This window comes from Sus scrofa, chromosome 2 (genome assembly GCF_054392235.1).
Source record: "Sus scrofa isolate SSC_HxYL_T2T_F1_AM1 chromosome 2, Sscrofa_HxYL_maternal_Yorkshire_Landrace_v2.0, whole genome shotgun sequence".
Lineage (NCBI taxonomy): Eukaryota > Metazoa > Chordata > Mammalia > Artiodactyla > Suidae > Sus > Sus scrofa.
Window position 1 is genome coordinate 43,809,023 of NC_139384.1, and position 17,161 is coordinate 43,826,183.

The window sequence follows — 17,161 nt, forward strand, 5'->3', positions numbered from 1 at the left end:
ATCCCCCAAAAACATTTATATAATCCATAAACTTCTCTGGTTGTCATTTATCTCCTCAGCCAACCAGGTCATCCCAGACTGATGTGCCAACTGGTCTTAGCTGGTCAGTCTGCTTCTCCAGTTCAGTTTGTCCTTTACCATTTTATCCCAAGTATAAAGTCCCTGAAGTACACCTAAGACAAGAAACAGAATGCTTACCAAATTTTTGTGAAAACTTAGGGATACCAGGAGGGAAATGAAACATAGAAGAAAAAATTTAAAACAGGTCACTGAATTTGCACTCAGAGCCCATGCTAAGCCCCTCCCCTGGGAATCTACTCTGACAGGCTTTTTTTTTTTTTTTTTTTTTTTTTTTTTTAACTTCCAGCCTGTTACTGAATTGCAGGGGGCCAGCTTGCCTCCTTATAAAGGGGATGTCCTTGACCCAGTTCGTCCTATCTCACAATAATTTTCTGAGACAATAACGAGTTTAGAAAGTAAATGAACAAAAAAGTTTTTAACGTTCAGCTTGCATCACTTTTTACTACTAGGATCAGAAAAGCAAGGAAGTATCCATATTTATAATATTAACTTTTTTGCAGTGATTCAGCTCTATGATAATACCATTTTTTTTCTAAAATTTCAGGGATATTATGATATAAATACCGAAGTGTTTTTAAGTTTGCCTTGCATCCTTGGAACCAGTGGAGTGTGTGAAGTCATTAAGACCAGAGTGAAAGAAGATAGAGTGACTGAGAAGCTCCAAAGCAGTGCGTCCTCAATCCATGGTCTTCAACAACAGTTAAAACTTTGATTCTGAAGTTCAGAGTTACTTGCGAGGAAAGGTTGTTTAATTTTACCAGCATATATATAGGGTTGAGGACTCCTATATCTTATTATTTTCCTTACAAACTGCTTGGTTAAGGTAGGTGGTTTCTTGGTTAGCTCTGTAATTTGAATCCCTCGGTAGTTAGATGAGAAGGAAAAAAATCTGATTTTCCTTGTCGTTCTTGAAATATCTATACTGTTCTTTAAACCTACAGCAGAGATAAACATTCATCTGTAATATGCATCGTTTTAAAATTATACCCTCAACTAGCACATTCAGCACTTTGAGAATGTTTTGAAAGTGATACATTTTTTAAAAGAAAATTGCTCTGACTGTTGTAATAAGCATGATAAGCTAAAAGCCCAGTATGGATTATAATATCTGCTAGCTGTACATTCAAAGGATCCACAGTTTAAGCTATTAATGTTTCTTCTTTAAAATACAGTTGGGGGAGTTCCCGTTGTGGCGCAGCAGAAACAAATCTGACTAGTATCCATGAGGATGCGGGTTCAATCCCTGGCCTCACTCACTGGGTTAAGGATCTGGCATTGTCGTGAACTGTGGTGTAGGTCACAGATACAGCTCGGATCCCCTGTTGCTGTGGCTGTGGCATAGGTCAGCAGCTGTAGTTCCAATTTGACCCCTAGCCTGGAAATTTCAATATGCTGTGGGTGCAGACCTAAAAAAAACGCGAAAAATAAAAATAAAATAAAATAAAATACAGTTGGTAGTAATGGTAATAAAGGATCTTTTTTCCTTTTTCAAATTAATTAACTACCCCTAAAAATGGAAAAGAACTTTACATGTACTTTAAAATAGTAAAAAGTTAAAATTTTAATTTAAAAATTTAATTTACCCTTTAAAATAGTAAAAAGGAAAATCAAGGTTTTTTTTTTAATATCTGAAGAAAAAGTGTAGTTTAATTTCCACTGGGACAATACTTTCTAGAATTTTCTATAGTCTCTTCCTGGGCTTTATAAGATCTCCAACATCTCAAGAGCTCACTGTAACATTAGTAGAACCATAGAAAAATGTTTATTTTTTAGTGGAAATAGGTTATGAATGAAAGCCAAGCAGTTTACTTTAAAACTAATATATGAGGCTTTCATGAAAGCCATTGGTCTTAATGGGGAGAGGTTGGATGGGCTAATGGTTCTGAGCAAATCCTTTGCTCCTGAAAAAATGACTTAGGGTACTTTTGCTTTGGTGATGGGTCGATAACAATATCTTTATATGTGAAACATAGCATATTATTATGAATGTGACACACAACTAATAGCAACAACTACCATCAACACGTCTAATATTTCAGGCAGTGTGATGAGCACTTTATTGTTACTCCTCGGGATTATTTATTAATCCTCACAATAACTCACTGGGTTAGGAACTATTATCATCATTTTATAGAGAAGGAAATTGAGGTTTAGTGCTCAAGATCTTGTGCACTTATCCACACAACCTCTATTTTTTCTAAGCACTAGAAGAGGTAAAAGGCCCAACAGCCAAAATAGTTACCACGAGACCCTAAAGCTGGGGTTCTATACTCTTACATTCTCATGTAGAGGTTTTTTTCAAAGTAGTTTTTAGAAAGACTGATTCTCCGACTTCCCAGACCTGCCCTCAGCAAATAGCAGAGGGGAATAGGCACTGAGGTAGGTCTTTAGTTATTTAATCATCAGATACTATTGACTGGGAGCCTGCTGTACACCGGGTGCTATATTAGGCATTGTAGATGTAGTGGTGAGCAACCCTGGACTAGGTACAATCCCTCATGGTCCTTATACTCTAGTATGGGAGATACAGTAGTCAAATCTCATAAATAAAAGTACAATTCCAAGTATAATAAGTACTGCGAAGAAGTCCCAGGTGCTTTGAAAGCCTGTTATAGATCAACCCAAACCTGGTTACTGAGATAGGAGCCAGGTGATTTATAAGGGCAGATACATCCTAGGTAGAGAGAAAACAAACTAATGCTAATTTAGCATAATGATGGATGCTTATAATAATGAACTTAAATCATAAAGAGTGAAATTATATTCAGTATTCCATGTTTAAGAAAGTAGAAGAGTATTTAATAATGCTTGGAAAGGTTTCCACCAGAATCAACTAGTATAAAAACATCAGACATTTGAAGAGATGAGCGTTAGTTCTGTGTAATTTCACCTCATTGGTAGTTTATTTTGGTGTTACTCTAACAAGTACATCCTCACTGTCATTTTGTATGAAATAGGAAAATAAGACTACTAGGACCATTTCTAGTATTTTTAAACTAGCATTTTCTCATATTAGACACCTAATTATGCTCTTGAACAATAATCTAAGATAGTGTATAAACAGATGAATTACTAAGAGTTCACTACATTTATTTTAAAAGGAACATGTCAATACAATACTTATTGGGTATCTACTATTATTCCAAGTACTGTGTTATAATCTGAGTATTCAAAGATGAGTAATAATAGTCCTTGCCCTACAGAAGACTACAATATAGAAGTAATTGTCATATTTCCTTGAGTGTTGAGTATTATAAATCATGTTGTAAGTTGTATATACAAGTCAAGAAGTAGTACCACCACCACCTATGATTTGGTTATAATTTGACATTCATGATGCTCCTGTTAACTTTCACTTTTTTATCTTTCCAAAATCATGTAGTGTCTATTCTTGTGGTTTTTAGTGGGGCTTGGATTAAAATGCTTCTCTGATATTGTAATGCAGAGAGATTTTATTTTCCAATTTACATAAATTCCTAAGTATCAAGAATAATTAATATAATAAACTTTTACTTTAAAATTACTGGGAGATTCCTAATTTATTGAGTGGAAAGAAATTTATTCAGATTGAGAAGATTCTTTCACATAAATTCATACAGTCCCTTCATTTTAAGTAGCTTAAGTGCAAAATGAAGATTTTGGTTTTTTTTTGCCAGGCCCGTGGCATGTGGACACTCCCAGGCCAAGGATCGAACCTGACCGCAGCAGGGACAATGCCGGATCCTTAACTGGTAGGCCACCAGGGACCTCTGAGATTGGATTTTAATTGTTTTAGAACTTTAAAGTATTTCCTAACAAGAAAACTTTTAGACAATGTATTATTTGTGCTCTTCTAATTGATAAAAGCAGAGTTGCTGCAGTTGAAAGCTCTCCTGGCTAAGTTTTGACTTTAAGAATAGCTTGAAAACCACATTTAAGTGACATAAAAAAGGTGCAGGGAAGGATAGACTGCCCTATGGTTTGACTGGAGCTGTATGGTTAGACTGCCCTATGGTTTGACTGGAGCTGTATGGTTAACCAATATATGGTGTTCATATCCAAAAAAAGATACCTACACACACACACACACACACACACACACAATCAATGTAATGATACTTCCACCTGTCTTCAGTTAGGCCCTCTGTGTATGTGACCTTCATTTAGATGTCAATTTAGAAGAGAATACCAAAGCCTATTCTTCCATAGCACTATGCTTAAATCACCTAAATAATCATTCTTTACACCATCAAACCCAAGCTTTACAGTACCTTGAACAGCACTGTACTTATAAAGCTGGTGGTGATGTGCAATAATAATGATTAATATAAATGACCATTAAGAACTTTTAAGGGTAGTAGAAATTTAGTTGAGACAGTATGTACTCTTGCACTGTACAAGGCGATGAAGATCGGAAGATGTGCCTGCGGGCAAAGACTTGAACTTTGACAATGGAGAGCCTGGTATACACACGGAGTCCAAGGTAGAAGGCAGTCTGTATTATCACCTATGTCTGGGCACAGAGGAGAAGGTCTGACTTAGGGAGATGGTCTCCTGTGAAACGAGGGCTCTGCATTTTGCCCTTGTGAATGTAGTATGGTGAATTTTTAAGCTTAAAAATGAAAAACAACCTGATAATCAGAGTGACACTGGCATCACCTAGTGAAGAAGCCTCTCATCTTAGAGTGGGAGAAAAACTGAAGCCCGAGCTAACAGTGCACTTGCCTACTATTATCAGAAATCAGTGGCAGAAGAGTTTTCTGACTCCAGTCTAGTGCTTTCCCACTTGATGAATCAGCCATTAAAGTTTACCGGCAAGATAATCGCGCTTCTTCCCGTCCCTGCACCTGCTCTCTCGGTCTAAGGGCAACTGTGAATAACCTGCCTAGCTCACCTCAGCCCAAATTCCCACCCTCGGAAGAGGTCTGCCCTCATCTGCAGCACCTGACCCTGCCAGAACAAGCCCAGCCCACGCCCATCCTCTGTCGCCGACCTCGGAAGTGACGTAACGGAAGCGGAAAGCTCTGTGGTAGCACTCGACTTCCTGTAGTTAGAGGAGGGGGGGGTGGGGGGCTGGCTCCTCGGTGCGATTGTGTGGGGCGGCCTGGGGCGGCCCCGGAGCGGCTGACCCTCTGCCTGCGGGGACGGGAGTCGCGAGGCGGCAGCCATGGCGGGGTCGGAGAGCCAGCTCAAGAAAATGGTGTCCAAGGTGAGGCCGCGGCGCGCTCGCCGCTCGGCGCGCGCCCACTGCTCCCTTCCGCGCCGCCGGGGCCTGCCCGACCAGTTTAGCCAGCCCCCGGTGCGGGCCCGAAGCCCCGTGTAGTCCCCGGCTGCCCCCGACGCTCCCAGTCCCGGGAAACCTGTCGCCCGGTGCGGGGAATTCCCGGGCCGGGGCCGGCGGGGGGCGGCGACAGTCAACAAAGGCGCAGAGCGGAGGCCGCCTGCCACCTGCCGCCCGCCCTCCTCTCTTCGGGGAGAGAGAGTTTGGAGCAGTCTGAGGGGCAGAATAGTTTCGTCTTACTTTATATCAGCACAAAGAGGGGCTTGAACTTAATTCTCGGTCTGGGGCACTTCTCCACTCATGTCCCAATGTAGGGCTCGTCTGTCTTCGCCCTTCCCTCCCCGCCCTCGGAGATTGTGTCCTTTTCAGTTTGTATTCCTCACGCAGCTCAATAGCCGACCCGCAGGAGATCAGTAACTGTTTGTTGCATTGGTTCAATTATAAGTAAAAACGCCTTGAAAAGCCAAAATACCTGTACCTCACTACCACAGGTGAATAAATAGAATTCCATTACCATTACTTTGATTTGCTGAGAATAACTACCCTTAAATGTATGTTTCTTATTACGCGAATTTATTTGTTTTGAAATGTTTGATTTCCACAGCTCAAGACCAATGTATTTCTTTCATTTTTTTTAAAAAGCCGATAGGCATTTTGTATTTAAAGCTGTGAATTATTTTGACAACCACTTAAAATGAGGCACCTGGTACCAGAGTGAACTTGGGGTTTTGTTTTGTTTTTTTCAATTTACCAAAGCTAATTGGAATAAGATGTATGTGAAGTGGTTGAAAGTTCAGTCTTCTCCAGTTAAACGGGTTAGCTTAGGTACTTTTGTCAAAGCAAGAATGGTAGAAAGCGGTTTAAGCAATTTTCAATATTATTAAAACACGCTGTTATTCATGAACTTATTTATTTGAAAAGTAGACTTTTTCCCCCAGTAAAATCATCCCCCTAGTCTTTGATCGAAAAGCCAATAATTTCTAAAGAGAAAGTAATGGGGTATTTATGTTTGTTTTTTGGCGCTTTTTGGGCGCCGCCTGCAGCATGCTTTTTCTGCGCCAACAGTGACCCAAGCCAGAGAGCAGTGACAACTGCGAGGATCCTTAACTGCCAGGTCACCAGGGAACTCTTCAAATACTGATTTTTAATTTTTTTTAAAAAACACTTATTGGAGTATTGATTTTCAATGTATTAGTTTCAGGTGTACAGTAAGTGAATCAAATATACATAAATATCCATCGTTTTTCCCCATATAGGTTATTACAGAATATTGAGTAGATTTCCCAGTAGATCCTTGTTAGTTATCTATTTTATATACACTAGGGTGTATATGTTAATCCCATCCTCCTAATTATCCCTCCCTGCCATGGTTTCCCCTTTGGGTAACCATAAGTTTTATTTTGAAGTCTATGAATTTGTTTTGTAAATTATTTTGTATCATTTTTATTAGGTTCTGCATGTAAATGATATCATATGGTATTTGTCTTTTGACTTAGTATGGTAATCTCTAGGTCCATCCATGTTACTGCAGATGGCATTATTTCATTATTTTTTGTGGTTAAGTAATATTCCATTGTATATATGTACCACGTCTTCTTTAGCCATTCCTCTGGCAGTAGACATTTAGATTACTTCCATGTCTTGGTTATTGTAAATACTGCTGCAGTGAACGTTGGGGTGCTTGTATCTTTTTGAATTACGGTTTTCTCCAGATGTATGCCCAGGAGTGGAATTCCTGGATCATATGGTTGATCTATATTTAGTTTTGTAAGGAACCTCAGTACTGTCCTCCATAGTAGTTTCACTGGTTTACATTCCCTCCAGCAGTGTAGGAGGGTTCCCATCCATCTACACCCTCTCCAGCATTAATGTTTATAGACTTTCTGATGTTGGCCATTCTGAATGTTGTGAGGTGATAGATCATTGTAGTTTTGATTTGCATTTCTGTAATAATTAGTGACAGGCATCTTTTCATGTGTTTTTTGGTCATTTGTATGTCTTTGGAAAAATATCTGTTTAGAGCATCTGACCATTTTTCACTTGAGTTTGGTTTTTTTAATATAACACTGCATGAGATGTTTGTATATTTTGGAGCTTAATCCCTTGTTAGTTGCTTCACTTGCAAAGATTTTTCTCCCATTCTGAGGGGTTTTCCTCTTTTTTTTTTAAATTTTTTTTATTTTAATGGTCTGCTTTGCTGTGTAATGGTTTTGAATTTTAAAAACCATACTTAAACTTTCTGTAGAGGAACCTGCCTTCAAAAACAGAGGCAGGACATCTTTAGAAGGTATATTTTATACCTCCACCTGCCTCCTCCTCCCTCTACCCTCATTATGTCCCAAGAACAAAAAGGACTCAGGGAAGAGGTGAACTATTCTGTCTTTTTTTTTTTTTTTTTTTTGGTTCTCGGCTCACTATCTGGAAAAATGAATCTCTTATAAGTGGTGATGTCAATTTTGAGTGTTAGTATCTTTTCTGTCCAGACTGTGAATAGATTGACAGGTAGGAATAGTAAGTAGGATACTAGAAGCAATGTGCAGAGTTTCTTCTTGCTGGTGGAGGGCTAGCTTCAGGAGTTATCCTTTCAGCGGGGTGTGGTCCAATATGGGAATTGAACCTAGGACTTTGAGACACATTGCTAGGGTGATGGTCCTTTACTTTTTATCTGATGGTGGGACCTCCACCACTCACCATTGTACTTTGGGCCACTTGCTTTGACTTACATCTTTTTTTGAGGTGTAGTTGACTACATCATATTATTTTTTTACATATTACAGATATTTTTTCCTTTGAGCATTTATTTTAGCTTTCAACTTAAATATAACTTTTAGTTTAAGACCCTTCCCTCATCATTTTTGCAGTTAACTGAGGTATAATTATTCTATTGGTCCATCTTGATTTACATGAATAAGTTTTAGATTTTACATACTGACAGCTACCTGTTTTCTCACATTCTATATCTGCAGCATTTCTAGAGGTGGAGTCACTACTAACTAGGTAGGAGAGAGCTGACTCATTAAAGATGTAATGTACTTCATACTGTTTTAGATTCTAAGGAAACAGCAGTGAACAGTCAGACAAGAAACTACACTTGTGGAATTTCAATTCTCTTAGAAGGCAATAAACAACTCAGTAAGTGCATTAAGTAGCATGTTAGAAGTTGTTAAGTGCTTTGGAGAAAAGTAAAGCAGGAAAGTGTTATAGAGTGCTCCAAGGTGAGGATAGGATAGGTTGCAATTTTATGGAATAGTTAAGGAAGACCTTTCTGAGGTCTCTAAGAGACCTGAAAGAGGCAGGGAAACAAACTGGAACAATCTGGAGTAAGAACATTCCAGGAAGAAGTAAAAACAAGTGCCCAGGCCCTGAGACAGATGCTTGTCATGCGTGATAAGAGGAGCAGCAAAGGGAGCTAAGGAGGCTGGACTGCAGTGAAGCAAGGGGAAACAGTGCTAAATAAAGGGCTGATAGATTTTAAAGGGTTTTGGAGGCCAGCGTAAGCACTTTGGCATGTTCTTGGAGGGTGGTGGAAGCCACTGATCTGTTTTAACAGTATAGCTCTAGCTGCTGTGCTGAGACTAAATTGTAGGAGATTAGGTGGAAGCAAAGACACCTTTAAAGAGCTGTTGCAGTAATCTAAGAGTAGCTATGAAGGTAGTGAGAAGTGATCAGATTTTTTTTTTTTTAGGGCCACACCCTCGGCATATGGAGATTCCTAGGCTAGGAGTCGCATTGGAGCTGTAGCCACTGGTCTAGTCACAGTAACTCCAGATGCAGGCCGCTTCTGTGACCTACACCACAGCTCACGGCAACTCCATATCCTTAACCCATTGATGAAGGCCAGGGATCAAGCTCGCATCTTCATGGATGCTAGTCAGATTCGTTTCTGCTGAGCCACGATGGGAACTCCAGGTTTTGGATATTTTTGAAGGTAGAGCTAACAAGATTTTCTGACAGACTCGCTGTGGGTGTGTAAGAAAGAGATATCGGATAACATCAAGGCTTTTGTCCTAAGCAACTATAAGTAAGAATATAGATATGGAAAATTGTAAGAGGAGTAGATTTGGGGGGAAGGTAAAGAGTTTAAGGGTTTTTTTTTTTTTTCCCACATTCTTGGCATGCAGAAATTCCTGGGATAGAAATCAAACCTGTGCCACAGTAATTACCCAAGCCACAGCAGTGGCAACACCGGATCCTTAACTACCAGGCCACCAGGGAATTCCCGGAGTTCAATTGCAATGTTGTTAAATTTGACATTCTTTACATTCCAAGTAGAGATACAAATAGGTGATTTGATATACGTGTCTGGAGTTCAGGAAAGAGGTTCAGAGTGGAATTTTTAAATTTTGGGAGTTACCAGTGTATACATGGTATTTAAAGCCATTCATGAAGATCACCAAAAGAGCGAGTTTAGATAAAGGAGAGGACCAAGGACTGAGCCCTGGGGCTTAAAAATATTCAGAGGTTAAGAGAAGAGAAAGAACCGGCAAAGACACTGAGAAGGTGCAGCCACGGAGAGGAGAAAAACAAGCAGTGGTGTCCTGCAAATCAAGTGAATAGGCTTTAAGAGGAAGGAAGGGGAGTTCCCATCATGGCTCAGTGGTTAACGAATCCGACTAGGAACCATGAGGTTGAGGGTTTGATCCCTGGCCTCACTCAGTGGGTTAAGGATCCGGCCTTGGCGTGAGCTGTGGTGTAGGTCACTGACTCGGCTCAGATCTGGCGTGGCTGTGGCTGTGGCGTAGGCCGGCGGCTACAGCTACAGCTCCGATTCAACCCCTAGCCTGGAAATTTCCATATGCTGCCAGTGAGGCCCTGAAAAGACAAAAAAAAAGAGGAAGGAAGGTACTTGATCACATGCTGCTGTGATAGGTTAAGTAAGTCGAAGACTGAGGATTGGCCCCTGCGTGTAGCCACGGGTGGCCATTACTAGTGACCTTAATGAGCAGTTTCATTGAGAAGTGCGGAAGCCTGATTGGAGTGGGTTTGAAGAGAATGGTTTTAGTCTTTGAGCATTAGTGGTTGTTAACATCAAAGAGAGATACCTCTATGTCATGTGCTGCCTGATGGAAAAGCACCATCACCTGTAAAATGATAGGGAGGGGGGAAGCGAAAGAGTAGAGGGAAAAAAGTAAAACTTAGAAAAAATTATGAAAAAGGTCTTAACTTCCAGATCCAACTACTAATTCATGGGAAATACAAAGGCTGTAGGAACACATATATTGAACTGCCAAGGGGAAGCAATTAACAAAATTCAAACCATGGAAGCCTCTTTAGGATAAATGAACCAGTTTCTTTTGGTTTTGTTTTTTTTTTTGTCTTTTTCCTTTTTTTTCTTTTCTTTCTTTCTTTCTTTCTTTCTTTCTTTTTTTTTTTTTTTTAAGGGCCGCACCTGTGGCAGATGCAAGTTCCCAGGCTAGGGGTTGTTTTGGAGCTGTAGCCACCGGCCTGTGCCACAACCACAGCAATTCAGAGTCTGCGACCTATACCACAGCTCACATCAACGCCAGATCCCACTGATCGAGGCCAGGGATCGAACGCATGTCCTCATGGATGCTAGTTGGGTTCGTTAACCACCGAGCGACGACAACGACGAGAACTCCAAGACTGCATATTTGATGATATAAGGAAATAGTCATTATTTTAGTGAGATAATGGTATCATGTTGTTTTATTAAGTTCTTTTAAAGATAATTTTAAATACCTACTAAAATTCTAATATTCTAAAATCTATTAAAATATTCTAAAATATTTATGGGTAATAGGATATGATGTTATAATTTGCTTCAGAATAATACAGGAGGCAGGAAAGGTAAATGAAATTATGGATTAAATAAGATTGGCTATGAGTTGATTGTTGTTGAAGCTAGGTGTATTGTTGAAGCAGGGGATTTATAATAATACTATTCTACTTTTGGATATGTTCTGTAACAAAAAGCTTTAAGACGAGAGAGTAGGAAGAGAACAATCACAGAGTAAGTGTAAGAAGCTCCTTGCAAGAATTTTTGCTGTAAAGGGAAACTGAAACAAGTTTGGTTATAGATGGAGGGGGAAGGGAGGTCAGGAATGTGTGAATAAGACAGGAGGAGGAAGGATGTGTTTAGGTGCTAATAGTACTGATCCCATAGCATGGAAAAAAATCAATGCTTTAGGACAAAAGAGGGCAAGAAATGCTGAAGAGATGCCTTTGAGTAGACCTGGATTTATTTCCTAATTTTTCTTGTATTTTCTCCCTTATTGTCTATTTGTGCTGGTCTCTGTGAGATTTCTTTGACTTTATATTCTAATCCTTCTATTGTATGTTTTGTTTCTGCTCTCAATTTTTATGTCCTAGAGTCGTTTCTTTTCTGAGTGTTCTTGTTTCATGAATACAATATCATTTCTTCTTTCTTTGAAGTTACTAATTTTCATTCTTTTGTAGTTTTCTTCTATTCCTCGCATTATTTTTATTCTTAGTTTCCTCTTTTCTGTTAGTTTCAGTTTGTAGTCTTTTATTTGACGCGTGGTGGGGGGGGCGGATAGCGAAGTGTTCCTTTTAAGAGAGAAGCCCTGAAATCTGATTGAAAGCTTTCTGTGCACAGATGGAGCTTCTGTGTGTTGTGACCGGATAGGAGCCCCATCTCCTGATTTCCTAATTTGTCAAGAGTGTGTAAACCAGGTTCCTAGTTTCCTGAACTAGAGTGGTGCAAGGCAGGAGCATGAGGAATACAGTACAGCAATTGATAAATTGCAGAATGGTTGGTATTGACAATAAATGCTGGAGAGGGAAAGATTGTTATGGGCTGAAGGGAGGTCTGGAAAGGCATCATTAAGAGAGAAAGTGATGTAAGCTTTGAGAGTGATTAAGATTTGATTTGGTGGAGGGCCCTTTAAGTTGGAAGAGCTGAAATGGAGGTAAAGGTTTGAATAGGTGGCAGGAGAAAAGCTGCTGAGGTTCTTTGAGTCTTTAGTTAAAATGATTAGTCAGAACCATGATACTTCTAAGAAAAGTGCTATTAAGGAAATAAAATTTTAAGAAAATTAACCTAGTAGTAAAGTATGTGTGTTGGTTTTAAACTAAATTCATTTATGATTTTCCTTTTCAGTACAAATACAGAGACCTAACTGTACGTGAAACTGTCAATGTTATTACTTTATACAAAGATCTCAAACCTGTATTGGATTCATATGGTGAGTTTATAGAATAAAATTATCAAGTACTAAATTTTGAGTTTACTCTTTTTGTTAATTGTAGGTTTCCCATTTTTCTTTTAAGTTTGTTGGTTGTTTCATTGTAGGACAGAACTTTCACCTAAAAAAAGTGTTGGGAGGGGTAGGAAATTATAAGATCTAATAATAACATCTTATGTTGGTCTAGTTATCTTTAAAATACTACTCTAACATAGAACCATGCAAATTTAGACCGAGAGGTGATGTTAAAGACAGTTTAGTCCATCATTTCTCCAAGTAGTATCCATAGCTGTGAAGAATGTTGGTTTGTGGGTGTGGAGGTGATTCTGTGGTTTAAGTTTGAGCAACTTACAGATTAAACAAAATTAAATCTGTTTCTTTATAGCAAGATTTCTCAGAGCTCTTTTTTTTTTTTTTTTTTTTTTGTTGTTGTCTTTTTGTCTTTTTGCCCTTTTTTGAGCCATTCCTGTGGCATATGGAGGTTCCCAGAGTAGGGGTCCAGTTGGAGCTCTTAGCTGCTGGCCTGTACCAGAGCCACAGCAACACGGGATCTGAGCCGTGTCTGCAACCCACATCGCAGCTCACGGCAACGCCAGATCCTTAACCCACTGAGCAAGGCCAGGGACCGAACCCTCAACCTCATGGTTCCTAGTCGGTTTCGTTAACCACTGCACCAGGACAGGAACTCCTCTCAGAGCCTTTAATATGCAAATATGTTGTGCCATACCCAGAGGGAGAGAAGAGAATATATTGTTTAGTATATCTAAAGTTAATTAACTAGTGAACCCTTTTTCTCCCCAGAGCATCTCTTTGTATTCTTACAAACACATTTTGCAAAACTATCTTCTGGACCATCCATTTCATTTCACTTATTTTTTGGCCATACCAATGGCATGTGGAAGTTCCCAGGCCAGGGATGGAACCTGCACCAAAGTTGTGACCTGCACCACAGCTGTGGCAATGCTAGATCCTTAACCTGCTATACCACAAGAGAACTTCCTCCTTTTTGTTTTATAGATGAAGAAAACACTTAAACAGTATTGTCCTTAATTCTGTAAAGCAGGTGACAGTTTGTGTTCACCTTCTATTGAGATGAAATAAAGTTGTGATTTAAGTAAGGGACAATATTTAGAGTTTGACTTTTTTCTAATAGTCTTTTCGGCCCCACCAGTCCTAACATAATCTCTCCAACCCTGTGTCCTTATAAACACGTAACGTGCTAGGGCTTTCTCTTCCCTAATCTGAGGCCCTCAGTAGTTGAAGACAAGGAGCTGGATTTTGTAGCTGAGACTCTCACTCTAAACTCCACTCAACCTTAGGGCTTTGTAAACAGGAGCCTAGTGGCAGAAGTGAAAAATAACAGAGGGGAGATCAGTCCTGAATTTCCTGAATAACAAAGTCATTAACTAGAAGTCTTTTTCCAAACCTAGGGCATAGTTCTCCCTCCTGTCCACACTGTGCTATGGTGTTTAGATTTGCAAAAACAAACAAACAAAAAAACCCCAAACATATTACAAAAATTAGAGTTAATTTTAAAATGGCTTCAATTGGGGGAATAAAGTGACTAGGGCTAGAACTTGATGGTAAGCATATAGTTTTTGCTAAATACTAAAAGAATAAATATATAAAACACAAAACCAGAATAAATTACAGCACAGTTTATAATTGTCAATAGTAGGTAAAAGAACTGAGGTCAATGGTACATTCCTGCATTCCTGTACTGCACATTACAGCCTTTCCCCTTTGTGATAGAGTGTTAATTCCAAATCATAAATACAAATAATAGCAGTTAATGAAATACAAATTATGTGCCCTGGTTAATCAGTTATGGGTGGGAAAACAAGTTTTGTGAGTTTTAAGTTATAGGTAGGAAAACTTATAAGTTGATGTGAAAAATACTTGTATTAAAAGAAGATGTCCATATTTGACTGTTTAAACTTTTTTCCTTTTTAATGCTGTGGTTTGATACTACTTTGAGATTGAGAATGATAGTGAGTGGGAATAAACGTCTGAGAAAGGAGTTCTCGTCATGGCTCATTGGTAAATGAATCCGACTAGGAACCATGAGGTTTCGGGTTCGATCCCTGGCCTTGCTCAGTGGGTTAAGGATGTGGCATTGCCATGAGCTGTGGTGTAGGTTGCAGACATAGCTCGGATCCCGCGTTGCTGTGGCTCTGGCGTAGGCTGGCAGCTACAGCTCCGATTCGACCCCTAACCTGGGAACCTCCATATGCTGTGGGAGCAGCCCAAGAAATGGCAAAAAGACAAAATAAATAAATAAATAAATGTCTGAGAAAGCTACAATTTAATGCTATTAAGTTAATATTTAATATGGTATCAGTTAATAGTGATTTTTAAGTACTATTGTAATCATGTTGGTTGGGGACACAGAGCTCATATTTACTGGGACTGTAGCATTCACATTTATCTTTCCAAGTAATTCACAGCATCTTTACTCATTCAAAAGCTGATCCCATTAAGTGAACCAACAAAGGATACTTTATTATTGGACAAAATAATAACATTATGAACATTAACAAGTTAGTCCCTTTCATGAGTAATAATGAGTTTTAACCAGTGTTTTTCAAAGAATAACTTACATGGGAGTATCTATAAAAATGCCCTTTGATTAACTCGTTATTCTCTCCTTTCAGTTTTTAATGATGGCAGTTCAAGGGAACTAATGAACCTCACTGGAACAATTCCTGTGCCTTATAGAGGTAAATGTGTTTTGTGATTTATGTTTCTAGCATAGATGCATTTTAATTCACATTTAGTTGCCAAAGAATTATGAGTTAATTAAGCTTAGTTTCTTGTGACTTTCATGATAATATGTAGAGACTTTAACTTCTATTTTAATTGAACTTCATTTGGCAGTAGCACCTAATATTTTCAGCTTTTTTTCCCCTTCTTTATCAAGATATATCAACAAATAAGTGCCTCTGTGCACTGGAAGAGTTTTGTTTTGTAGAATCAGAGAATCTTAGAAAGTGAAAGGGATCTTGGATGCCTTCTAGTTCAGCTTCCCACCGTATTCAGGCTTATCTGACACTAGGAAGCTGAATAGTATAGATAGTAGCTAAGATAGCGGCTCTATATGGTCAGGGCAGAGTAGGATTTTAGTTCTTGCTCAGTAATTAATTTTGTGACAGTGGGCATCTATAACATTTGGATAGTAGTACCTAACTTAAAAAGAATTTGTGATAATGCTATGTAAAGGACTTAGCACAGAGGCTGATATATATAATAGAGATATCAAAAGTAGCTATTATTTATGGTTGTAATGCTGATGATGGATAATTACATCTCTGTTAGCTAGTCAGCTACCCTCTGCTGGAATACTTACAGTGATAATGGAGCATTCAGCTTCAGAAACCACTGTTCTGTTTTTGGACAGCTCTGTTTGTTAATTATTCCTGAGGCTAGCTAAGACCTGGATTCTATAGCAGGTGTTTATATAGTACCTGCTATGTGTAGGGAATAAGGGCTAGGGATACAAGGGTAATAAAGAATGTACTCTTTCTGGAAGAACATACACAAATCAGGGAAACAGGAAATACGTAGATACAATGTACTATAACTGCTATAGAATAATGAAATATAAAGGTACTGTGAGATTATAAAGGAGAACGGGAACACATGGGAGGGTCGTAAAAGAAATGATGTTCAAACTTGATATTAAAGGGGGTGAGTCAGCCATTCATAACAGACTGGATATTACAGGCAAAGGAATAAAACACCTGAGCGTTAGCATTTTATGGAGTCGGTATGAGTAAAAATCAGGATTAAGGACTTTCCCTTTGCTCTCAGGAATTAAGGTCTGGTGAGGGAAATAGGTATATGGGGGAGGAAGGGGGGCAGAAAACTGGTAGACATAATTAAAGGCATTTATTTTTTTTCTCCCAGTTTTATTGAGATGTAATTGACATACAGCACTATATAAGTTTAAGGTATACAGCATAATTTTTTTTGTTTTTTGTTTTGTCTTTTTGACATTTCTTGGGCCACTCCTGTGGCATATGGAGGTTCCCAGGCTAGGGGTCTAATCGGAGCTGCAGCTGCCAGCCTACACCAGAGCCACAGCAATGCCAGATCCGAGCTGCGTTTGCAACCTACACCCTAGCTCATGGCAGCACCAGATCCTTAACCCACTGAGCAAGGCCAGGGATCGAACCCGCAACCTCATGGTTCCTAGTCAGATTCGTTAACCACTGAGCCACGATGGGAACTCCTACAGCATAAAGTTTTGACTTCCTTCATCAAGAAATGATCACCACATAAAGTCTAGGGAACATCCATCATCTTGTATAGATGCAAAATTAAATAGAAAAAAAAGTTTTTTCACTTGTGATGAAAAATCTTAGAATTTACTCTCTTAACTTTCTTATATAACATACAGTGGTGTTCATGACATTTATAATGTTGTACATTACATTCCTAGTAACTTATTTTATAACTAGAAGTTTATACCTTTTGATTACTTTCCTACAGTTCCTCCTTCCCCCCAGCCTTCACCTCTGGTAACCACAAATCTGACCTCTCTCTTTTTTTTTCTTTTTAGGCCATACCCACAGCATATGGCAGTTCCCAGGCTAGGGGTCAAATTGTAGCTGTAGCTGAAGCCACAGCCACAGCCACAGCAGTGTGGGATCTG

General features: G+C 39.1%; 2 protein-coding genes across 8 annotated transcripts in view; both read left to right on the forward strand.

Moving 5' to 3' along the window:
- Positions 1-3,884, forward strand: part of UEVLD (UEV and lactate/malate dehyrogenase domains) — a 54,972-nt gene extending 51,088 nt beyond the window's left edge. For 4 of the 5 annotated variants that reach the window (XR_002341551.2, XM_013994493.3, XM_021083261.2 and 1 more), the window contains one exon: positions 626-3,604. Coding sequence is in view for 3 of the 5 variants with exons in the window: in XM_013994493.3 (XP_013849947.2) it covers positions 626-793 (168 nt within the window). In the remaining 2 variants the exon portion in view is untranslated. Of the gene's footprint in view, positions 1-625; positions 3,605-3,737 lie in introns of those variants that run through there. The other variant, XR_014837220.1, reaches the window with a different exon arrangement.
- Positions 3,885-5,091: 1,207 nt separating this feature from the next.
- The window catches only part of TSG101 (tumor susceptibility 101), a 48,283-nt gene continuing 36,213 nt past the window's right edge, over positions 5,092-17,161 (forward strand). The window contains exons 1-4 of one of the 3 annotated variants that reach the window (XM_085011815.1): positions 5,092-5,269; positions 5,729-5,832; positions 12,423-12,507; positions 15,162-15,227. In XM_085011815.1, the coding sequence (XP_084867941.1) occupies positions 15,191-15,227 (37 nt within the window). In that variant the 5' untranslated portion in view covers positions 5,092-5,269; positions 5,729-5,832; positions 12,423-12,507; positions 15,162-15,190. Of the gene's footprint in view, positions 5,270-5,728; positions 5,833-12,422; positions 12,508-15,161; positions 15,994-16,540; positions 16,630-17,161 lie in introns of all 3 variants that reach the window. The other 2 variants (XM_085011816.1, XM_085011814.1) reach the window with 2 other exon arrangements.